Raw genomic sequence first — 24,465 nt, forward strand, 5'->3', positions numbered from 1 at the left:
CCTAATGTCAAACACGAAGTAGCATTTTTGGTACAAATAGAATTCTTGAGACATTTGACTGCTAAATAATACAAGTAACTGAGCAGCTCCAACATATTTGTTTATCCTCTCCCCCTCGCCCCTCCATTCCCCAGGATCACAGAATGTCAGGGGTTGAAAGGGACCCAAAGAAATCATCAAGTCCAACTCCTTTGCCAGAGCAGGACCATATGATCTAGCTCAGGTCACAGAGGAATGCATCCAGACAGGCCTTGAAGGTCTCCAGGGAAGGAGACTCCCCAACCTCACTGGGGAGCTTGTTTCAGTGCTTTGTGACCCTTACAGTAAAGAAGTTCCCCCTTGTATTGAGGTGGAAGCTCTTGTGCTGCAACTTACATCCATTGCTCCTTGTCCTATCACAGGGAGCAAGTGAGCAGAGCCTGTCCCCCTCTCCTGGCCCCCAGCCCCCAGCTATTTATAAGCATTTATTAAATCTCTTCTCAGTCTTTTCTTCTTCAGACTAAAAAGCCTCAGGTCCCTCAGCCTCTCCTCATAAGGCAGCCTTCTAGTCCCTTAATCTTCCTCATAGCTCTCCGCTGGACTCTCTCCAGCAGATCTCTGTCCCTCTTCAACTGGAGAGCCCAAAACCGAATATAATGCTCAATATGTTTTCCCCCACTGGATAAAAAATGAGTGGATCTTCATAGAGGCCAGGAAAGTCAGGTCATGCAGCTGACACATGGACATTGAATCAGGAGCTGTTCACTTCCATTAGAGTGGGCAAACTGTGTAGATGTTTTTGATTAAGAATGAAGTTAGAAATAAACCTGGAAAACTCTGAAGCATTTAGGCTAAAACTTAAAGAAAGAACAAGTTAAGAGTGAGGAAATAATAGCCATGAAAGATCTTATCTCAAACACTTAATGCTTGTGAAAGAGGAGCACTAACTATCCCTTTTGCTGGGACTGTGAACCTTGTGCACTTTATTGTTGTAATTGAACAGATTTTACTTGCTGCTCTTTGAAATATCTGTGTTGGGAAGAAACAAGAAGTGATAGAGCAGTGATGGGGGGGAAAACAAACCCAGGAGGTCTTACTTTTTGGCCTTGCTGATGACTTGAAAAAGTAAAAATACTTTGTTAGAGTGAGGTGCTGAGTGCAAGAGCCATGTTCCTTTGCTTGTAGGATCTGTTTCTTGTGTAATTCCTCCTTTTCCACATCCCTGCTGAACAGGATTATGCTAAAATACCACTTTGTCTTCTAAAGACAGCAGTAGAGCTTCTCGGAGAGAAAAAACACTTTTTTTTTTGTTGGCAGCAAGTTTCACTCGGCTCTTCCTGTCTTTGTATTGGAGCATTTAGTTTTAAAGTTCCCGTCTGAAAGGTTGAGTCTTCTCATAAATAAAAATGTGTATTTCAGAGGTCCAGGTGAAATGAATGGTGGAGGAGAAATACTGATTGCAGTTAAATTTTGCATCAGAACCATGTTAAAAGCAATTGTTACATCTGAAACTGTGCTCACAGTGCCCCACAAAGTTAAGTAGTAGAGATGTTTTTCTTCTGACATTAATTCTTTTGCTTTTGATGTTTCATTAAGGGCAACAGAGCTAAGCCCACGACTTAGAATCAGGAAAAAATTGCTAGGCTCTTATTAGCTGATTGTGTCCTGGTGTCTTTGCCATTTTGAACTCCTCTGTGAATATACCTGTGTAGTTTTTGCTATGGACTTCAATACTGCCTCTGAATTTTTCAGCACCTTTTGAATAAGCAATCATACAACTTAGGCTGAAGGAAAGTCACCTTCTTAAGAGATAGTTAAAAGTCATTAATCATTCTTGAAAGTTTTACAGGTACTGTCCTGATAACTTTTCTGTATTCATTTCTTCCCACAGCCTGGTTTTGTGGTATCATCTCTATCACCGTCATTAGCCTGCTTTCCTTGCTAGGTGTGATCTTGGTTCCCATCATTAACCAATGGTGCTTCAAATTTCTTCTAACTTTCTTGGTAGCTTTGGCTGTAGGAACAATGAGTGGAGATGCACTGCTCCATCTATTGCCACATGTAAGTATCATGTCCTTATCTTTTTTTTCTGAACTCCAACTGAATAGAGAATTTTCAGAGTGTTGTTTGAAAAGTATCAACAAAGAAATGTTTGGTGGTGCTGATACAGATTGACTTGACTGTGAGGGATATCCTGAAACAGGGCTTAAAACTTCCCGTTAAGAAGGAAGAAAAAAATAAAAAGAAAGGAAATGTGTGTTTCTTATCAAAAACAATATAATTTACTGTAATCAGGAGGTTTGGTTGCTTGTGGGAGTGTAGGAATGGTTGTTCCTTGTGATGCTGCTGAGTGTTAGTCTCATTGTGTTCAGCATTGTGACAGAAAAAAGCTGAAGCTAGATTTATTTCCCACTCTGCTATGCCCACCCCTGAAAGAGTTCCCAGGGGGCTGTTTTTAACTGATTAGGGTACTGAAGAGCCTCATGAAAAACTTCTATGGTAATGTGTTTGTATTAAAAACCAACTCAAAGCACAGCCCAACTTTTAAAGTCGATTTGTGCCACTTATCTGACAAGGTTATGTATTTTGTCACCTGAGCTCAGCCATTTGAGCCTCCTGACTGCATTGCACCAGGTCACAGTGTGTTGTTACCTTCTCTACCAACAGTCTCATGGAGGCCACAACCACAGTCACCACCATGGCCACGGTCATGTTCATGAACACAAGCGGTCTCATCGACATGCCCACGGACATGGAGTACAGACTGAAGACTTTCTAGAAGAAAATGATCCAGTGCTGAAAGGTCTTGTGGCACTGGGAGGCATTTATGTTCTGTTCATCATTGAACACTGCATAAGGATGTACAAGCATTACAACAAACAAAAGGTGCGTGCCAGAGCTGTCTGCTGTTGTAAACTCTGCTGCCTGAAGTGCTCTCCTAGCTGTGAGGAGCTGGTTGTGTGTGCTAGACAGCTGTCAGACATGTACCTCTGTGCAGCAGCTGACAGTGCCAGCAGAACAGAGCTACTCAGTGTTAAACTCTGCACCCCTCCTGCTTGCCCTAAATTAGCCGTCCCATTTTAACTGGTTTCTCTGAAACTGATTGGGTTTTTAGGTGCCATATTTACAATGGTGGTATAAAAGCAAAGCAAAGCCCAGTACCCGATGGGGAGTGTGACAGTGGGGGGAAATTTGAGCCACCAAGGAGCTTTGTTCTTCCGACTGCTGACATAGATACGCTTCTGACTTCTGCCTCCATCATTCCACTTTTGAGGAGAAAATTACTTTGATGAAACTCTAACTGCTTCTCCCAAAATAAGTGTGGGAACTGTTACACTTCTCTGTTTTCATGCCAGACTCTCTGCCCCAGACAGGCAGGAAGAGATGCTCTGTGTTGGAGGAGGTATTTCTTAGATCTGATGGAGAGAAAAGCTGTCCCATTGGGCATAGCTGCTTCTGGATTAAATCATTAATGCCTCTAGGCTGCTCTGGCAAATCTGCTATCCCTGCAGAGAGAAGACTAGCAAGCTTTTCTCAATGCGAAATGCAAGGAGGTTGCTAGAGTATAAAAATGGAAGCTGAACAAAACAGAGGAGCTGTCCTTACTGTGCTTGTTTGAGCAGAGTCAGCAGAAGCACAAACACTGCAGAGATGTGTTTGTGGGTAGATAGGACAAGCCTTGTCCTGTTACTGGAGTGCAGTATCTGTGTGTGTATTAAGAGTAACTTAAGTCTTTTTGAAGAGGTTTTTCAATTTCTTTTATTTCCCTTGCTGTTCTTGTACAAAGCAGATCTTCTCTGTTTCCTCTTGCAGAGTAAGCAGAAATGGTGCAAGAAGAAACAGACTGAGGAGTCACCAATTGGAAGGAAACTTTCTGATCACAAGTTAAACAACAGACCAGACACAGACTGGCTGCAGCTCCAACCTCTTGCAGGTAGGCATCTATTTCCAGAATGCTCTGATTGAGATTCAAGGTAATGGCCCATAACCCATGGCGTGTAGCATGTAACCTCTTGTACAGTTTTGCTGCTATTATGCAAATCATTGTTAATAAGGCTTAATAAGCTTTCCTTATTGTATCTCTTTTTTTGTTTCGCTTTCCTTGGATCTGAGAACATTTCCTAATGTGCTATACAAATGGTTCTCAGGGCTCTGAAGCAGTCAGGTTTTGTGTGGCTGTGATTTTTTTGAGTTTTTTTGTTTGTTTGTGGAGTGTTTGTTTGGTTTGGGTTCTTTTATTTCCTAAGCTGTGCCGGTCTAGCTCAGCCCTCACCAAAAATCAGAACAAAAATGAGCATGCACACACCCATGCACACACCCGCACACCGAAAACCTGAACAGGGATATCTGCTTCACTTTGAAGGTTCCAGGTTCTGCCCAATTATAGTTTGGCTAAGAAGGCTAAACAAAATTAGCTTATTTTCATACATACAACTAGGAGTCTGAATGTTCCTCATTAAACGTCCCAAACTTTCACATACTGTTGTTTTGTGACAGTTGGAATGCTCATGGAGAAGGAATGCCATTGGGAAGGGCTGAGGGAGGGGGAAGGGGTTTGCTTCATAACCTTCCTTTCTGCTGCCTGCATGGTTGCTGAGTGGATTTGGTGATGGGGAGTCCCTAGGCCGTATGTACACAGTGCAAGGTTGTTGTCCTGAGTGGCCTGTAGAAAGGAGAGTTAGGATGTGGCCTTCTGCACTCAACTCAAAATGGGGCTTGAGAACACAGACTTTGAGCTGTGAGGATGGTGCTACATGGATCTGAAGTATCTCCACTTGCTTTTTATGAAGTGTCAGAGGAATTTTGCTTCTCGTGGCATGGAGTAGGTACTGGTTTGGTAACAGTGCTCCTCTGCAGATGCACTCTGCTAACCAGTAAAGCACTGGTACTGCGAGCACTGGTGGCCCCCGCTGAATGGGAATTCCAAACAGCAGTGCCATGCCGGCTGACCCAAAGGGCCATTCCATTTCTCTTTACACAGCTTCCAAACGCTGTCTAAGAGCCCATTTGTCAAAAACTCTGTCTGCTGCTCAGATACTCTCTGCCTGATACCCTAATTTCACTTTCTGCTGTTTTTTGACTCTGAAATATTTTTGTGGAATTGTTGTGAGCTAGCAGTGTCACTGCCCAGAAGTGCCTTGTTTCCCCAGTTGCTTTTGTTTCTTGGAGCTTAGATTGTCTGTGGCATTCATGTATAAATACTTCAGAAACAACAGGAGACTCAACATTCCTGTCCCTATGCCTTCACTGTAGGAGCAGATGACTCAGTTTTGTCTGAAGATCGACTCAATGAAACAGAATTGACTGATTTAGATGGCCAGCTGGAATCCTCTCCCAAGAACTTCTTGTCTGTAGAAGAGGACAACAACATGCACCATTCACACAACGATGTCTCCCATGCTGCTCAAGAGCGTGACCTCCATGATTCAGAGTATGACAGCCGTGGCGAAGATAAAATGATAGCTAGAAAACACAGTCACCACTGGCATCACAAACATTCCCATCATTCCCATGGCCACTGTCATTCTGGAAAAGACCTGAAAGATACTGGGATAGCTAATATTGCTTGGATGGTAATTATGGGAGATGGCATTCACAACTTTAGTGATGGCTTAGCAATCGGTAAGCAAAAGCACTGGGTCTTTCTCAACAGTTTCTTCTTACCTTGAGTAACTTTGGTTATGTTTTGCTTGGCAGTGATCACAGGTAAGGCTTCCAGTTAGCTCCTGACATTACTGCAGTTGTTTAACCTCCTTCAGAGCAGAAGTTGGCGATGTTTTGTGACTGTTCCCACCGGGATTACTGCATGAATAGCAGTGACAGTACCCATCTACCAGATGAAGCTAGGTGCACACAGACCTCCCTATGAGCAGAGCACGTGTAATGCTGCTGCTGTTAGGTCTTAGCATTTGCCTTTTGGCCTTACTGGTGCTGGTACTCATGCTTCTGTTTCTGCTGCTATTAATGTGTGGCATTATACAGTGCTTGCAAATAATGTCTGCACTATGAGGCAGGTTACCAGAATAGTAAAAGCAGAAAGAACATGCCACTTTGAAGAATAAGCTACTCACTAGCATTTGGAATTAAAGGAAGCTGTTGCAGTTTCTCTACTCTGTCTAAACAATTTCTAGAGAAATTATATTATAATTACATTAAATATAATCATATTAAATAATAATAAAAATAAATAACTTTGCTTCATTTTCACATTAAACAGATCAGACGTCTAGGCAGTGGCTTCTAAGGACAAAAAAAATTGCCATGGCGTGTGTTGAGACCTTCAGTGTATTGAAGCTCCATGTCCTAACAGTCTTGTGTCAAGCTCAAGCATCTCAGAAAATGCAGATTTTAGAAAAGCATGCTCATCTTTTCAATACAGCAAGTTATGAGGAATCCAGAGGAAAGTTACATTTCCTCTCTGTCCTCAGATTGTGTCTTTTTTGTTTTGCCTACTAACTGTAGACCCTTCTTGTGCCGTTCTCTGATACAGCACAGAAATTTAAAACAGTTTTCTCATTTCAGAATTATTTTAGGTATGAACTTAAAGCTGACTGAATTAAATTAGCTTACTAGGAGCAACTGAAAGAGGTTTGTGCCCATGTTTTCTGCCTCACTATGTGTGCTCTGCAAAGGAGCATAAAGGAAATGGAGAGGTTATGGGCTAAATATTATTTGGATTTCCATCCTGGAAAGGAGAAGGGTAGACTGTTCTCACCTGCATTCTTAACTGCAACTGAGAGCTGATCAAAATACAAAACCAGTGTTGTTGTTTAGCTGGTTGCCTGGATGGTGCTGCTCAGCTGTGTTCTCCTTTCCCAGGATTTTTCTCTGGAGTAATAAAGCATGCAGCAGTAACACACATCTCAACGTGCTTCCAGCATTTTCAGTTCAGACAGGACACAGAGACAGTGTTTGAGTGTGTGTTGGAGCAGAAGGGTGTCAGCTCTGGAAGATTTGTTAATGACATTTTCTGACTTAACTATCAATTGAATCTTTTTGTTTGTTTGTTTGTTTTTCTCTAGGAGCGGCTTTTAGTGCTGGTCTGACAGGAGGAATTAGTACATCTATAGCAGTGTTTTGTCATGAGCTTCCCCATGAATTAGGTAACTAACTGTATGACCTCCATATGTTCAGTCCCTCCATCTGTACAAAGTCTTTACCTCAGAACTGTTGTGACGCTGCTCCTGAGAAGCAGAATGAAGTGCAGGTGCTGCAAGGGAGAGCAGAGCTGCAGAGAGTAATGGAGCAGTATTGCTCCCAAGCACGTCATGAGGATGTTAACACAGGGGGATACCGGCAGCTGTCTGCTCACAGCACCTCTGTGACACCTTTGGACATTCTTTAAGGCTTTACCTTAGGAAATACAGTCTACGTGTTGGTGGGACTGAATTCAGCATGTGTGGGGTAAAGCCTGGAGGAACTGTTGCTGATGCTATTGATTTCTTCCTGCCCCTCCCAGTTGAAGCATTTCTTCTTGGGCTTATAAGCTTGTGCTTATAACTTGCAGGGTTCAGATGATTGGATTAACCTGGTAGAGGAAGTGGGTAGTTCACTATACAAGTTTTGATTATAGATGGAACAATGAATTTCTAGGATATCTGACATGAGAATATTATCTTAATTACACTCATGACTGCTTATCATCTTCCACTCCTCATATCCACAACAGTTATTTGAAGGGAGTAAACCTATCAGAGCTGATGGCAAGGCAAAGATTTAGATCTTTATTGAACATCTTCCTCCATCAGCAATTTTAGTAGCACTGTCCTGAACTCACCTAGACCACTTTGGGCCCAGCCATCAGCCAGTTTTTTATCCAGTGCAGAGTGCACTGATCCAAGCTTTGTGCCAGGAGTTTCTGAAGGACAGAGCTGTGGGAGACAGTGTCAAAGGCTTTAGTAAAGTCCAGGTAGACAATGTCCACAGCCCTTCCCTCATCCACTAATCAGGTCACCTTGCTGTAGAAGGAGATCAGATTAGTCAGACAGGACCCGCCTGTCACAAATGCAGGCTGACTGGGTCTGGTCGCCTTCTTGTCTTGTAAGTGCCATGCAATGGCACTCAGGATGACCTGCGTCATGACCTTCCCTGGCAGACAGGTCAGACTGACAGGCCAGTACCAGCGCTGACACTAAGCCCTTGTGTTCTGCCTCCACTTTAGGTGACTTTGCCGTGCTCCTTAAAGCAGGTATGACAGTGAAGCAAGCTATAGTATACAACCTCTTGTCTGCCATGATGGCCTACGTGGGCATGCTGATAGGCACGGCCGTGGGGCAGTACGCCAACAACATCACCCTCTGGATCTTTGCAGTCACTGCAGGCATGTTCCTCTACGTGGCACTAGTGGACATGGTAAGGCTCTTGTGGTTCTGTGTCATTTTTGCCTTCCATGCATAGAACTTGGACTTGGAATAGTACCTACCACAGAACTTCATTTGTTAAAACACGTAGCATAGCTGTAGACAGTAGATGGCTGTTTCTCTTCTACCACTCCTCTAAGTGTTGCAGGTACTGAGATGTGGTGAAGTTTTAAAGCTTCTTGGGGACTTTCATGTTCATGACCAGAAACCTTGGAAGTTATAGAGACAGAGCACTGTGCTCTTCCTAGGTTTTGAAACGGGTGCCAGAATATTCTTGATAACTCTCAAGACCTTCCTTAGCCTCGTGACAGCAATATTCTGTCTCTGTGGTTATAAAAATAGATGATGTGTGGATCTTACATTCAAACCATGTGAAGGTGCAAACTGAGAGCAATTCTTGCACACTTTTCTCTTTGGATTTTGTATTTCTTACTGAATACAGCTCAGAGTTATTGAAAAGAAAATAGTTCTGTAATAAATCTTCCTGTACTATGCACAGCAGTCTGCAGTGGTGTCAAGTCAATGATGACTTCATTTATTCTTAATGACTTAAGTCGTTTGTGGTGTACTCTGATGCAGTGCTGGCTGGAATGCTGCCTGGTCTGCTGATTCTCGTTTTCCACACCAGTATACTTCTGATACTTAAATACCCAGCAGGTCAAATCAACTGCCAGCTGTAGAGGTCTTTTGCAAGATGGTAATGTAAGACTGGACTTGTGTTTTTTATTAAATTTGAACAAGAGAGAACCAAAACTCCTCTTACAGCCTAACAAAGAGCAGTAAATACAGACTTGTGCTGTGACCTGCCTGAAGCTTCCATTTTGTTCTGAGTTATGTTTTTCTGTACTAAGTGTGTCTTGAAGGAGTTCTCTTACCTCGTGCTTTTGGAATTAATTTCTTTGTGAAACATTTTCTCTTCTCTATGGGTGGATTTGTAAAGCATTTTTTTTCATCTTCCAAGTCCACTTACTGATCATTTGTTGCTTTTGTCAGTACTACTGGACTTTTATTCATGGGTGAGGACTATAAGGAACATCCAGAGCTGTCAGAATGCCTTATAACTTCACACAGAATGTCTCTTGAATTACTTGTAGCTCTTATTTCCTTATTGAAAAGGGACATGAGTGATGTGTGTAAGCACGTAACATGACAAATGACTGGCCGAGTTAGTCAGGGTGTATCTATAGCAGTTGCTGTAAAAATACTCAAAGCTTTTGATTATCTGAGCATGATTTAATTTGAGTAAAAGGTCTCAGAGGAGCAGAACTCAAAGAACCAGTGCACTGGTTGTTATCTTGAGGAACTTCAAGTTCAAGTAGATGTGTGATCCAGTACAAACTTGAAGTCCAAAGGCAAGGCATGTTTGTAAATACATGATGGGATTGTGTTTTTATCCGGTGTCAGGGTTAGGTAAAGTTTAATCTGTGTTCTCGATGGCATTATCCTGTGAACTTGTCTGTGTACAAATGGAATAGAGGTGAAATAACTTTCCTCAACTATTTTTTATTTTAGCTTCCAGAAATGCTTCATGGTGATGGAGATAATGAAGAGCATGGCTACTGTCCTGTGGGGCAGTTCATTCTTCAGAACCTCGGCCTGCTTCTTGGATTTGCCATCATGCTGCTGATTGCCCTCTACGAAGATAAAATTGTGCTTGACATCCAGTTTTGACCTAATTCTGGTAATCACTGTGGTTACAATACTGTTACTGTATGGCTTTGAGTCTGCACTGTGTCACTGTATGCACACTGCTCAGAGGAGAAGCAGCAGCTTGCACTACTTACACATGCACAGGAGATTCACTTCTGTGTGGGTTACCTTCTGCTTTATTTCCAGTTCAGATGAGATGACTCAATCACTTAGATCACTTTTAAATTCAAGTGAATGACGGGAAATACTAACTAAGAGAAGTAAATGCCAAGTTGAGTGTCCCACAGAGGAAGCATTGCTTGCTAGAGAAAGAGGAAGTGCAGTGAATGATCTCCTCAGCTGGGAAAATATCATTTCATTAGGACATTGGAACAGAACACAGAGACAGTTACAGCTGAAATTCAGATTCCTCTGCAAAGGAACTTGAGTCAGCTTTTAGTGCCACCTAAGTCTTAATTATGTATGGAGATACATATATACAGATATGCATACATGCATGGCTCTGTGTGTGTATATGCATTCTAGGCTGATTCTTCTGTGTGGTGATGGCTGGAAGTATTAAATCTTACAGCAGTACGTGGCTGGAACTCACTGTGCTGGGTTACATTTTTAAACAGAACCCCAGAACCTGCACACTGTGTAAGCTGTGTGAGCCTGCATTAAAGCTGCACTCCACAGTTGTAAGTCCTCATGTAAGAGGGCAAGTGGCTGCAGCCTGTGCCACAGAGTGCCAGGTTCTGTTGAGGAGCAGTCTGACCATGTCTTTCTGGCCAAGACTGGTGTTTGTTCCTTGATAGCCATAGGAAAATGCAATATGCAGTAGAATTAGCATTAGCCTGGGGAGATCCCTAGCTTTGGAGTTACTGAGCTATTTCTGGTTCCTACAGCGACAAAACATGTGCCACTTGCAGCATAAACTACTGAGGAATTGTGGCTATGAATTTGTGCAAACTCTTAGAACAGAGAATCTGTATGGCAATATCTCCATTTTTTTCTAAACACTTAACTTCAGGTTGTTTTCTCCTCTCCACGTTCAAACAGTCCAAAGAGCAGGATGCTAGTTACTGATCTGGGCACTGAGGATGAGTTAACCTCTGTGTGTGTAGTACTGGTGGGTATTTGACAGTGCTGTACTAGGAGGTCAACATCTGCTTCTACAGTGCCTCAAGAGTCAGGCATTGTAGCAGCAGCTGTTTCTGGCAGCAGAGAGTATGGAAGCAGAAGTCTGCTTCCACCATTAAAGGAGTTCATTTCTATGATATTTTTTTACATTTTGGTATTTAAGATAGATTATTAAAAAGCAGCTGTGATAGATCCATGGTATGTGTAAAAGATAGACTGACATTTGGGCCTTAACTTGCTGGGATCACCTGTCCTAGTGCTGGTATATACATACATATATATATTGCCAGACAGGAGTTAGTTCTTGTACTCATCTCCTTGAAAACCTGTGAGTCTGTGAGGAGTGCAAGTGAATTCTGTAGTGCCAGTCCTAAGCATGGTGGTAGCCTTCTTGAACGCATACAGTTTGTCTCCTTCCTATGTGTGCCAGGTGAAAGTGTACTTTGACTGTGCTGTAAGTGTGTTTTGGTCTGCTTGGTGCCAGTGTAGCTGCTAAACACTGATCCTAATGCCTTTGAGAGCCAGTTGGTATCTTCATTCCATTTCAAGTTCATCATTCCTCTGGCCTTTGTGGGTCAGTTTATTTTCCACTGAGAGCAGCTCATGTATTTTAAAGATACCTGTTGGTTCTTGCCAGTATTTCTTCCCAACACAGTATCAAGAAACAGTATTAAGGGTCCAGTTCAGAGCCGAGCACAGCTTCTTCAGTGAAGAAGCGAGAGGCCCAGAGTTCAGGCGTGCAGCCATGTGATATCCTGAACTCAGGTTTTGCTTTTTTGTCTTCTTTAAACGTGTTTACTGTTGGACCCTAGTTAGCTAGCATCACTGCTAGCTTCAGATTACTGAATTTCTGCAGTGTAAAGAAAGAACCTGGATGACGTTTTGTCATTGTGCCCATCATGGGTCACTGAGTACTATTTTCAAAGAGAATTAACCCACTGGATACCTTCTTAGGATCTAAGTTTAAGCCCCTGTTGTTTCTTATGTATTAAATTGACCCTTAGTTTTCCTTTTCTGTTACTTCTGTCCAGTATAAGGGGGTCACTGTGTGGTTGAACTGATAATTTGTCTAATCAGTTTTTAAACTTTATTTCTGTTCTTTTCAAATGAAGATTTCTGTATTTCAGGTAGTATATTTACTTTTGTATTAGTTGGAATGTGGTTATAGCTTAATACACTGCCTGTAGGAAAAGAGTTAACTTCCTTCCAAGACCATCTTCAGGCAAGGGAAAAACATGGTCCTTGAAGGTAGGTGCTGTCTTGTTCATTAAGTAGGGGTTGTTTCCTTCCTTTTATTCTCTAGTATTTATTACAAGTTGTGAAGGGCAGTGTAACAGCTGTGACTTCTCTATCTGTTTCACCAGTATTTAATTCCAAATGATGCTAATGGACACTTCTGAGTCATATTATAGACAATCTGAATTCCACTACATTTCTACTTGGCTTAAAACATTCCATCCTGCTTGACCCCAGAGTCTCGGTTACCTTGTACTTGTTGGAGGGCATCAATGTTACTTGTATATTACAATGCTGTCACTGTGTGACATCCCATATAAATTTTTATGTTGACCACATTGCACTCAATCTGCTGTGATTATGCTTAGAAAATATTGTAGTTGCTAGATGCAGTGTGATTTGGGGTTGGTTTGTTTTGCCTTTCTTTCCTCTCCCCCTTAACAGTTGAGTCTATGGTTTAAAATGTGATGATGGTCCTATAAGATACATGCTGAGCTATCAGTCTTTTTGTTACAACTAAATAATTTTTTAAGATTTTATAAAGCAGGAGATGATCAAATGCTGTTTTGTTCATTGTCAGCAGTGTTGTGTTCATTTTATGTATGTTCCTTCTGAAAAAGGAGCCTTCAGAAAATAAAATCATTCAAGGAGCAGGTATTTTTGTTGGCTTTTATAAGGTTTTATTTTGCATCTTTTTGTTTCAGATCTCATGAAAGGCACAAAACGCAACACTGCAGACAGACTCATTGAAGTCTGGTTTTACCTAGCACTTAGGGCCTGGCGTGCATTTCTGTGGGTGATCTGGAAATGCACCTACCTTGGCAACTAGGACAGGTCTATGAGTTAAGCTGGCACAGTAAGGCCACACCACGTCTGATCCAGTGCTCCTCTGGTCTGTCTGAGGGCAGAGTTATTGCCATCACGAAGTTGGTGGAGTGGCCAGTGGTGGACAGGACTCCTCTTCTCTCACTGGTCTTGTACACTGGGGCCAGGTAACTTGGCCGCTGTGGAATGGCATCTCTCTTGCAGGGCTTCAGCCATATCTGCAGGAAACAGCAAAACAGTTCTCTCACAACAGACAAGGAAAAGGGGCATGGCCAAAGCGTTCCCATGGGTTTTGGTTGTCTGCTTTTAACTGAGAGCCCTGGAACCTGTTTCTTGGTTCCTCTCCCAAAACTTCCCATCACTGCTGTTACTAGCAGGATTCCCAGCTCCTCTCAGACAATTTCTATTTCAGCACAAAACATTTCACTTATTTCCTTCAAAGACCGGATCTTAAGAGTATTAATTCAGCAGTATTTATTGGTATAGTAGAAAATGTCACCAAATAGAAGTTACTGACCACAGGTACTGCATCATAGAGGATTTTCGGATGGGATTCTCCTAGCTTCTTAGTTTGCCTGTTCCAGCATGCTCCATCCAGGAATAGTCCATGGATGTAGACCCCTGGATTAGGTGAAAGAGACACTTACTATGCAAAACTCGAGCACAGCAAGGCAGCAACGCCCTTCACTGGCATGTAAACGAAGGCAGGAGACTTTGGGGGGTGTGTGTGGTGTGCCAAGTGATCAGACACCTTCAAAGTAACCTTACCCTTCATCACAAGACATTATGATTACAGTTCTGTTAAGCTGTTCCAGGTTACAGTGTCTGGTGAGAGCAGTGTGTCCAGCCAGCAGCTTAAACATTACTCCACAGTACAAGACCCTGCTTTAAAGCTGACGAAAACTATGTAATAATGAAGTCTGTCAATGTTTCCAACCTGAGAGATCTGAACATAGAAATATCCCTGCATCCAGCTCTGGAGCCCTCAACACAGGAAGGACATGGACCTGATGGAGAAGGTCCAGAGGAAGGCTGTGAAAGTGCTTCCAACCCAGACCATTCTATGATTCTATGAAATGGTCTCTTTCTCTAGTGACTCTTTCACATGGTTTCATTGCTTATGTTTCAAACTGCCTCCTGCTACCACCTCTCTAAAACACTTCATTAAAGGAATAACAAAAAGTTTAAAAGAACTACTACATTTTGACATGTCAGAAAGACTTCACAGAATTATAGGTGTCATTTCATCACTTTTCCAGAAGAAAGAGTTAAACATCTTTTGGGTTTTTTTTGCTTTAAACAAACCTGCACTTCTTGCTCTGTAGACTGAAAGCTCTATAACTTCTAGACCAAAAAATAAGCAGGCCCCAACAGAAATTTACTTGAAACTCACTAGATGTGTAAAGTATAAAATAGTATTAAAAACAGTTCAATCTGTCATCCTTTCCTGGAGAAGGGCAAGCTAACAAACATACCTGCCACTGGAACCTAAGGTAAAGAATGGATCATAAAGTGGGGTGGTTAAAAAAAAAAAAAAAAGGGATTTTTGCCCCCTCAGAGCAGTTTCCTCTTGCACTTTGTGATCAGCATCCTTAAGGTTTTTTCCTAGGGATAAAGTAGCATGCCCAGCTTCTGCACTGAACATCCTCTGTCACTGCCACCTTATCTGCACACAGAACCAGGAGGTGAAGTGAGCTCAGCATGGCTTCAGGGATCCACTTCCCCTGCCTTGCCCCTGCCATCCTGTTCCACTCCCTCCCCTTTGCAAACCCCTTTCCTACTCCACCCTCCCGCTTTTGCACCCCACTCCCCCTTTGCACCCTCCCTTCCTGCTCTGCACCCCCTCTTTGCCCTCCCACGTTGCACCTTCCCTTTCAGCTCCCCTCCCCTTCCCCTTTGCGCTACTCTTTGCACCCTTTCTGCTCCACACCACCCCTTTGTGTGTCCCCCTTCCTGCTCCACTCCTTCCGCTTTGGTCGCCATTGCTGCTCCACCCTGGCACCATTCATGCTTATGCTTTGCCTCTTCAGTTCTTGTGCATCTCCTGGGAGCACTGCAGTTGTGCATCCTTTCCAGCTGAACCCATTAACTTAATTGCTTAACTCGGAGTCTGCAAATTAATGTCATCTTCTGAATACATCAGCAAAGGCTGGTACATGTCATTCACTTACCATCCTCAGGAGCTGTTTCATATTCTTTATCTTCCAGCACTTGGTAGTCAAACTCTAGTAGGTCTATTGGAATGGTGTATTTCCTGGCATAGTTCTGCTGGGCACCTGTTAGGAATGCCTGAGTGAAGAAGAATCCTGAAATCCAGAAGACTGGTGGAGTTCCATTTTCATACCACTGCTGCAGCAGCGAGAGAGAAAAGACAAAACTGCTTCTGTTTTTGTCTGTAGGAAAGCAAATATATCCTAGAATAAAAACAGAACTAAGTTCTCCCTCTCTGAATCCACAATTGTCTTTTCTGAAAGCAGGAAGACTTGGGATGGTTGCTGTCTGTTTAAAATGGCACTAACTTCTGTTTACAAACACCCAAAACAGAGGTGGGATAAGCAACCTGCTATGAGGTTACCAAGCCACAAAAAGATGCTGAGGCTCTAGCTTGTGCTCATTTTAAAATATCAGTTTGGGGAATCTGCACTCTGGCAAGTGAAGAAAACCCATGTTGTCCCTAACTCATCTGACTTTCTTCTTCAGCACTCACTGAAGGGGCTTGGTACTTAAATTTGTACCACATTTCAACACAAAATCTCATGTCAAGTCTTGTCCTGAGTTCTGTTTTAATTTCATTACCACCACCAGATCTTAAGCTGCAGCTTATGAGGCCAATTCTATCCCACAGTACTGCTGATGCCCCACAGCTCTGTGAGGTGCAGGGTATGTGGCAAAATGGGCTGCAGCATGATGTGGTGAGCCAGTGGCTGTACCAAAGAGTGGCACAAATGAACTGTCAGAGGAGTAAACTCGTGTGCGTGTGTGTGTGCACTTGTGGAGATGTCTCCTGACAGCAACAGACACAAATAAATGGAGAGTGCTCACCTGTAAGAACTTCAGTCTGTTAAGGAAGTCTGTCACATAGCCTCCTAGAGGCTTGAGGCTTGGGTAAGACTTTGTCATCCACAGTGCTGGAATTTTGCCTTTCAGAATGCTATTCACTACTTCCTCCAGTTCAGCAGACATCACCACTAGACCCTGCAAGACATTTGGGAAAGGGAGATGTCAGAAAACTTCACCCAGCAGGCTTGCTTTAACAATTAAACATAACACGAGTGCTCAGTTCAGCAGGTGGTACAAACTTCTATCCAAGGCAGACAGGAGCAGCATGTGCAGCCTTCAGTTCCCTTCAGCTCACCTTTATTGCTCTCTGGATGTCGACACACGAGTCCCGGACAGTCTGCAGCAGCTTATTGAAACGGCCCATCTCTTGGACAAGCACAGTGTTCATGCTTTGAGTGTAAGTGGTTGGATACCTCCTCATCGCTGCTTCAGTGTCAAAATCGGCAGGAAGCTTGCTCAGGATGTCACCTGTGACTTCATGCACAACTTCATCACTGGATTTTGCACCACCGCCAGATGCCCAAGACTAGAGAGAATCAAACGTGGATTTGAGAGAGGGAATGCGAGAGAGTAGTTAAAGTGAAGGAAAAACAAACAATTAAAAAGGTGTTGTTAAAGAAGATTACAATGTCATGACTGAAATTCATTTGTTTCAGAATATCCTGTTACTGCACTCTAAGACAGAAGAAAATCTGTTTTTCTACAGGTTTGTTTCCACTATGACCCAATATGACTAAGACAATGAAGAACAGTAGTAATGGGGAAGGGTATATATATATATATACACATATATATAAGTATATATATTAAGAAATATTATCTAAATATTATCTGAGCCTACTACAGTGCAGATAGAGTAGAAAGTCCTGATAAGATGAGGTGTGACTCTACATACCTGTGCAAGAAGAATGTTGTCAAATAACAGCTGTGTTTCTGACTGATCCTTGGTAATATCAGCATTTGCATTCATTCCAAAGACCTCTGGGGAAGGGTTCAGGGGCAGTGTTTTTGTGTATTCAATATAGCTTTGGTACTGAAAAAGAAAGGAAGGTTTAAAAGGCACCCCCCCAAGCAGCCGCTGACAGGCTGCGAGCTGTATCTCAAAGCCACTACAGACTTTGCCAGTGTAACAAAGACAGCGTGTAACCCAAGACAGAAAAGGAGATAGAGGGGCTGACTCTGCCTCAGATCCCTTTGGTCCAGCCTCTTAGCCTGGAATCAGGATTGGCTTTGCTTAGGTTTTCTGCCAGATCTCTTGGCAGCTGTGTTGGAAGTTCTCTAACACAATGAGATACCTAGCACAGGGAGCTGCAACCCCTCTCTGAGCCCCCTGCTTGCCAGAGGCCAAAGAGTATTGTCTATTTATCAGTTACATTGTACATGAAGCACATCATTGTGTCCTTTCTGCCTCCAGCAGATAAGATCAACTGCTTGTCTTATGTCTATTTTATACTGGTTTTAGCTTTTAAGCAGCAACTTTTAACCTCACTAGCACACTTAGAGGATAAGTCACACAAAGCAAAGTTAGTTTAGTCCACAGTAGTTGGGGTGGGTTTTTTTTCGCTTGGTTTCTGTTTGTCTTTTGTTTGTTTGTTTACAAAATTTCCATTTCTTGGAGGTCAATGGAATGAGAGATGAAGCCACAACAGCAGTGATACCAGTAAGCACTGAGCCATGGACCAATGTAAAGACAGAACTGCCTCTTGGAAAAATAAGGTGTTGGTACCTGCTGTTGTGCAATACTTACGTCTCCCGCAGGAGGGGCAAAATAAAGGCCACTGGGGTCAAATTTATAATCTGCATTTGTGATGAGGTCTGGGGAGAAGAACATGTTCAGCAGACTGCGGAGCGTCCGCCGGTCCCAGTCATCAGTGACTCTGCCACCATAGTTACATTCTCCAGTCATATAGCGAAGAGCTTCATATGGCACCTCCTGGACAAAGCAAGACAATGATGTGACCACAGCCCAGCACTTCTTTGGGCAAAGGAAAGGTATAGAAAACACTTCCCAGAGAATTCTCTGTACCTGTCTGGTTAAAATATAAATGTCATAGGGCCAGTGTTGCACTCCAGTTGTATTTATTTGCTTTTAGAAAAATCAAACATGCTTAAATATTGAGGTGGTGAGAAGCTGGAGGCCTCTTAGGTGTATAAAAGGAAGAAGTTATGAGTAATTCTTTAAAGGACATCAGGGCAGAAACCTGCTGAGCACTGGATAAAGCAAGCCAAGTTTCAAAAAGGACCAACAACTCTATTCACTAGATAAAGTTATTCTGTTTCAGGGAGAAAAATGCTTGCTTCCCTTCTAGGCACTGCATTTGGTCAGATAATGGGGGGATAGCCTTCCTTCCCTCTCCCACAGGAAGAGAAACACCTTCACACTGCTGTTCTCTCATGCTGAATCACATTTTGCCTTACCCACACTGATACCCAAACCCACTCCAGGCTGAGTGGCTTGAAATTACCACCTCAACTCCTCCTGCCCACAGCCAAAGCTCTAGCAGTATCTGGCTTTAGCAGAGCATAAAGAAGTGTCATAAATTTTCTAGAAGGGCTCCTCTGAACCAGTGCCTAGCTCCACAAACAGGGAAGGAAGCATCACCTGCCGCATTTACACAAATACCTCACAGTTGCTACTAATCTACAACAATCCAGAGTCTAGCAAATACGTCCCTGAGTAAATCACAGGTGGCAATTAATTAGGAGCTTTAGTGTAGTATTTCGCAGCTCCTGCCTAGAGATAGGATCATGAACAAGGCAACTATAGGGGCCAGACACCGCTGTGGGAGTGACTGTGGGAGCACTGCTGTGAGCAGCCCTGTGTCTGATTCGCTGCCTCGGGGTGCAGGAAGGCCTGGTGCCCACGCTGTGGTTGCCATACCTGGTACTGGTCGAGGAAGATGCGCAGCTGCTGCACACTGATGCGCAGGTCTGTCTCGTTGAACTCATAGGGGATGTTCCAGCCCAGCGGCCCAAAATTCCTCCTCTCCTGCACAAGTCCATGGAAGAAGCAGAGGCCATACAGCAGCGTCTTGAACTCGACCTTTAACCCAAGCACACCACCATTAACTGTTCATGGCTACTGAACTGGGTCAGTTTTCCCACACACCCTGCACAGCAGTGCTGTCTAAGGCACTCGAGCACCTCCTGCTCTGCTAGCACACTGCTGCTGAGTCAGAGGGATCTGCTGCTTCACATGCAAAAGCCTTCAGCAGAAAGTCAAAGTGCTATGATCATCGGGTCTAAACATTCTCTTATGCTAGGGTGAGCCCTCAGAGCCATTCCATTTTTAAAGCTACATATTTTAAAGCTATATGCCTGCAATACAACATGCAACTGTGTGTATGAGACTGTGGTACCTGCAAGTGTAGTCTGTACCACTGCATTATAAACAGTGTTCACACAGTTTTCTTTCGTGTCTCTCCTTATCAACACATATTCCAGGCCTTTAAAGAAAAGATTTACTGCAGTAGTTTTGCCAAGTATCACCTCATTTAGAAGAGCTACGTTAAATACAGGAAAATACTGTCAATTATCCTTGCAGCAGTGAGCTGTGAAAAGAGTGGTTAAGATTTTCCACCACGCTTACTCTTTCAGACTAGATATCTGCGTATTAACACCACATCCAAAAATCTCAGTTGAAGACAAGCAATCCAATATTTAATTTACTATTGCCCATAATTGAACCCTGTTTCATTGCCATGGAAGACAACCATCCAGTTTGGGAGGACCTTTCCCCCCTCCAGAGTGCACACACACATTCACCTGGGAATGCTTTAAGTGATTTATAGAGTTAACAACATTACTCACAGGTTTTGTGCAGCTGTCAAAGAACTCAGGATCAGCTATTGGATCCATCAGGTAAGAGCGAAGGATGTTGGCTCGTAAACCTTTTGGTGCCTCATTAGTCATCTTCACGCCATTCTGAAGCACAGACACCGGGAAGGTGGCAAAGGGGTAACTGGTGAGCCACATGCGGAAGTCAGGATGTGTGGTTTCAGGGTTCAGCTCCTACAATAAACACAAAAAACCCCAGGCAATTGGAAGCCGCAAGAGACTGATCTACACCTCAAGTATCGTTATTAAAGCAACTGATTGAAGTGGGAGAAGACACCAGGATTTAATTTAAATGCTTATGTGTGATTATAATCAAAGTCCCAGCAAGGAGTGAAGCTTCCCTTCCAAAGCTGAGGAATTCTGATTCACAACTTCAGGATCATGAGCTAAATTTTACCCCCTCTCTGCTTGCTTGTGCAATCCATGAACAAAACCAAGCACAGGCTCTGCACCACAAGAGCAGTGAATGAACCCTCTGCCCATTTCCTGCCCTTGCTGTCACACAGCTGTTCTGAGAGGACTATAGCAGTAATAACAAAAATCACTTCTGATATATAAAAAGGAAGAAAAGAAAAATATACACTAGGACCTCTTTGGAAGAGATACTTCCTTCAAGAGGAAAATCTCTTAGCATGCTGCTTTTCTGCAGCAGCGAACAGGATGAAAGCTCTTGGCCTGCAGAGACTGTTGCATCAGCTGGGATTTACCAATCAAAGTGAGGGTCAAACCCACATATTCCAGCAAGCAGAGAGAAAGAGACAGGATCAGTATGTGCTGACCACCCTTCTAGAATGGAATTTCCCTGATATGAGCTAAGCTGGCTTTTCAGGCACCTGTCTGGCTCAGACATGTCTTCCAAAGCACTTAAAGGAGAGATTTATTTTTACCTCACACACTCTTTCCAGTGTTGGCATCCATGAACTGGCTAGGTGGCAGTTTTGCAGAACGACCCATGTCCCATCCTTCACTGCCTTCTCTATCATCTTCATGGCTATGGGGCCTTGGCCTTGACCAAGTGACAGAGAACTAAGCTTTGCATCACCATATCCCTGCACAGAGAAGGCAGATGTTAAGCAAGAACGACACTGCATCAATACACCAAATCTTCCAGTGTGAGAGTTCACACCTGTGTGCATGCTTGCAGTGTATTTTAAACCACAAATGTTTGTTTCAGTCTTTAGCCTAGCTGACTAAAACGACTTTCTCTGCTGTCCACTGAAAAGCTCCAACTACACATCCATTTTAATCCCCAGCTGGAAAATTCTGACTGTTTCAAAATCCTCCTGCAAAGAGGATGTGCTTCCAGTGTGTGGAGAACCAACTGTCAACTGCAGGAGGCATTTGCAGCTTGGTATTGGAGACCTGAAGTATGTCTGGGCTTAGCAGCACAAATTCTAAAACTGAGAGTCAGGGTCTTACCAGGAAACAGCAACTGTTTGGTTTTGCAACAGCAGTCTTCCACACAGGAGCTAAATTAGGCTGTTAGAAGGTTTTTTGTTTAAATGCCATAATAATGACAGTCAATGCTGACAAAAGTCCCTGCTTCAATTCTGAGGTGTAAATGCTGCCCCAGATCCTAAGGTCCTGTATCCTTATAGTGTTTTTTAAGTAAGTAATGTGTTACACAATAACACTTGTTAGGAAAACAAAACTGGTTTCAGGTGAGATTCCTTACAATGAATGTTTTAAACATTATGGCTTTGTTGTGCTTTCATAGAATCGTCAGGGCTGGAAGGGACCTCAAGAATCATCTAGTTCAAAGCCCTTGCCATGGACAAGGACATCTCACACTAGATCAGGTTTCTCAGAGCCCCATCCAGCCTGGCCTTAAAGACCTCCATAAGTGAGGCTTCCACCACCTCCCTGGGCACCCTGTTCCAGTGTCTCACCACCCTCATGGTGAAGAACTTCTTCCTAACATCCAATCTGAATCTACCCACTTCTAGTTTTGCCCCATTCTCTCTAGTCCTATCACTACCCGATGTCCTAAAAAGCCCCTCACCAACTTCCCTATAGCCCCCCTTCAGATACTGGAAGGCCAGGCCACAATAAGGCCTCCTCGCAGCCTTCTGTTCTCCAGACTGAACAGCCCCATAGCTTCTTGGTGAGAGGTGAGCTCTGACCTCATCAATGTTTATAAAGATGTAAAGGCTGAGTGCCAGGAGGATGGAGCCAGGCTCTGCTCAGTGATGCCTGATGGCAGGACAAGGGGCAATGGGTGGAAGCTGAGGCATAAAAGGTGAGTGCCAGGAGGATGGAGCCAGGCTCTGCTCAGGGATGCCCGATGGCAGGACAAGGGGCAATGGGTGGAAGCTGAGGCATAAAAGGTGAGTGCCAGGAGGATGGAGCCAGGCTCTGCTCAGGGATGCCCGATGACAGGACAAGGAGCAATGGGTGGAAGCTGAGGCTTAAGAAGTTTCATTTAAAGATGAGGAGGAAATTTTTCACAGTGAGAGTGACAGAACACTGGAACAGGCTGCCCAGGGGGGCTGAGGAGTCTCCCTCTCTGGAGATATTCAAAACATGCCTGGATGTTGAAAAAACTGCCTGGTGAGAGAAGTGAAGCTGAAGGGTAGTCTTGGCTGCAGTGACCATGAAATGGTAGATTTTAAGACCCTCAAGGTATGAAGGAGGGTGCAGAGCAAACTCACTGCTCTGGGCTTCAGAAGAGCAGATTTCAACTTTTTCAAAGACCTCCTTGGCAGGGTGCCATGGGAAAAAAATGGAAGGAAGGGGGGCCCAAGAAAACTGGCCAATGTTCAAGGATCACCTCCTCCAAGCCCAGGAGCAATGCATCCCAAAAAAGAGGAAGGCAGGTAAGAACACCAGTAGGTCTGCATGGATGGAGAGGGAGCTCCTGGACACACTTAGACACAAGAAGAAAGCCTACAGAGAGTGGAAGCAAGGACAGGGAACCTGGGACAAATACAAAGGAACTGTTTGTGCAAGCAGAGCTCAGGTTAGGAAAGCTAAAGCACAGCTAGAGTTGAATCTGGCTGGGGACATTAAGGGGAACAAGAACAACTTCTTCAAGTATATTAGTGAGAAAAGGAGGACTAGGGAGAATGTGGGACCCTTCCAGAAGGGAAATGAAGAGCTGGTGACAAAGGATATGGGTAAGGCTGAGGTACTCAATGACTTCTTTTCCTCAGTCTTTAATAGCAAGGGATCCAACCACAATGTCCAAGTCTCAGAGGGCAAAAGGACTGGGAGAAGGAAGATCTGCCCACTGTAATTGAAGATCATGTTCCTGAGAACCTAAGAAATCTGAACGTACACAAGTCTGTGAGGCCTGATGAGATCCACCCATGGGTCCTGAGGGAACTGGCAGATGATGTTGCTAAACCACTGTCCATCATAGTTGAAAGGTCATGGCAGACTGGTGAAGTTCCTGCCAGATGGAAAAGGGCAGACATAAATCCCATCTTCAAGAGGGAAAAAAGGATGACCCTGGGAACTACAGAGCAGTCAGTCTCACCTCTGTGCCTGGCAAGATCATGGAGCAGATCCTCCTGAAGGCTCTGCTAAGGCAAATGGAAAACAAAGCAGAGGTGATTGGTGGTAACCAACAATGGCTTCACCAAGGGCAAATCATACCTGATAAATTCAGGGTCTCTTTATGATGAAGTCACAGTAACAGTGGACAAGGGAAGGGCAACTGACATCATCTACCTGGACCTGAGTAAGGCATTTGACTCTGTCCCACATGACATCCCTGCCACCTAACTGGAAAAGTAAGGGCTTGATGGGTGGAGCTTTGATGGATAAGGAATTGGCTGAATGGTGACATGCAAAGAGTGATGATCAACAGAACAATGTCCACCTGGAGACCAGTGACAAGTGGCATCCCTCAGGGGCAGTACTAGGACCAGTGCTGTTTAACATCTTTGTCAGTGATATGGACAGAGGAATGAGTGCACCCTCAGCAAGCTGGCAGATGACACCAAGCTGTGTGGCATAGTCAACTTGCTAGAGGGCAGGGATGCCATCCAGAGGGACCTGGACAGGCTGGAGAGGTGGGCCCAGACCAACCTCATGACATTCAACAAGGCCAAGTGCAAGGTCCTGCACCTGGGTCAGCACAATTCCAAGCACAAATACAGGCTGAGTGGTGAATGGCTGAGAGCAGCCCTGAGGAAAAGGACCTGGGGGGTCTGAGTTGATGAAAAGCTCAACATGAGCTGGCAGAGTGCATGTGCAGCCCAGACAGCAACTGTGTGCTGAGTTGCAGCAAGAGCAGTGTGGCCAGCAGGGCAAGGAAGGGGATTCTCCCCCTTTACCCTGCTCTCATCAGACCCCAATGGAGTACTGTGTGCAGTTCTGGAGCCCCCAGCACAAGAAGGACATGAAACTGTTAGAGTGAATCCAGAGGAGGGCCATGAAGATGATCAGAGGG

At 43.9% G+C, this 24,465-nt stretch overlaps 2 protein-coding genes across 3 annotated transcripts in view; one reads left to right on the forward strand and one right to left on the reverse strand.

Annotated features, from left to right (window-relative positions):
• SLC39A10 (solute carrier family 39 member 10) overlaps nucleotides 1-13,002 on the forward strand; it is a 34,344-nt gene extending 21,342 nt beyond the window's left edge. Inside the window, exons 4-10 of one of the 2 annotated variants that reach the window (XM_064158795.1) lie at nucleotides 1,871-2,040; nucleotides 2,647-2,865; nucleotides 3,793-3,913; nucleotides 5,233-5,601; nucleotides 7,002-7,082; nucleotides 8,141-8,331; nucleotides 9,852-13,002. In XM_064158795.1, coding sequence (XP_064014865.1) covers nucleotides 1,871-2,040; nucleotides 2,647-2,865; nucleotides 3,793-3,913; nucleotides 5,233-5,601; nucleotides 7,002-7,082; nucleotides 8,141-8,331; nucleotides 9,852-10,010 — 1,310 coding nt within the window. In that variant the 3' untranslated portion in view covers nucleotides 10,011-13,002. The remainder of the gene's footprint in view (nucleotides 1-1,870; nucleotides 2,041-2,646; nucleotides 2,866-3,792; nucleotides 3,914-5,232; nucleotides 5,602-7,001; nucleotides 7,083-8,140; nucleotides 8,332-9,851) is intronic. The other variant, XM_064158800.1, reaches the window with a different exon arrangement.
• Nucleotides 13,003-13,004: 2 nt separating this feature from the next.
• The window catches only part of DNAH7 (dynein axonemal heavy chain 7), a 120,169-nt gene continuing 108,708 nt past the window's right edge, over nucleotides 13,005-24,465 (reverse strand). The window contains exons 55-64 of the mRNA XM_064165960.1: nucleotides 20,957-21,118; nucleotides 20,043-20,243; nucleotides 19,114-19,275; nucleotides 17,980-18,165; nucleotides 17,128-17,265; nucleotides 16,528-16,758; nucleotides 16,215-16,367; nucleotides 15,344-15,521; nucleotides 13,690-13,793; nucleotides 13,005-13,390 (exon numbers count right to left, since the gene is read on the reverse strand). Coding sequence (XP_064022030.1) covers nucleotides 13,184-13,390; nucleotides 13,690-13,793; nucleotides 15,344-15,521; nucleotides 16,215-16,367; nucleotides 16,528-16,758; nucleotides 17,128-17,265; nucleotides 17,980-18,165; nucleotides 19,114-19,275; nucleotides 20,043-20,243; nucleotides 20,957-21,118 — 1,722 coding nt within the window. The 3' untranslated portion in view covers nucleotides 13,005-13,183. The remainder of the gene's footprint in view (nucleotides 13,391-13,689; nucleotides 13,794-15,343; nucleotides 15,522-16,214; nucleotides 16,368-16,527; nucleotides 16,759-17,127; nucleotides 17,266-17,979; nucleotides 18,166-19,113; nucleotides 19,276-20,042; nucleotides 20,244-20,956; nucleotides 21,119-24,465) is intronic.

The sequence above is a fragment of the Pogoniulus pusillus genome, chromosome 2 (assembly GCF_015220805.1).
Source record: "Pogoniulus pusillus isolate bPogPus1 chromosome 2, bPogPus1.pri, whole genome shotgun sequence".
Lineage (NCBI taxonomy): Eukaryota > Metazoa > Chordata > Aves > Piciformes > Lybiidae > Pogoniulus > Pogoniulus pusillus.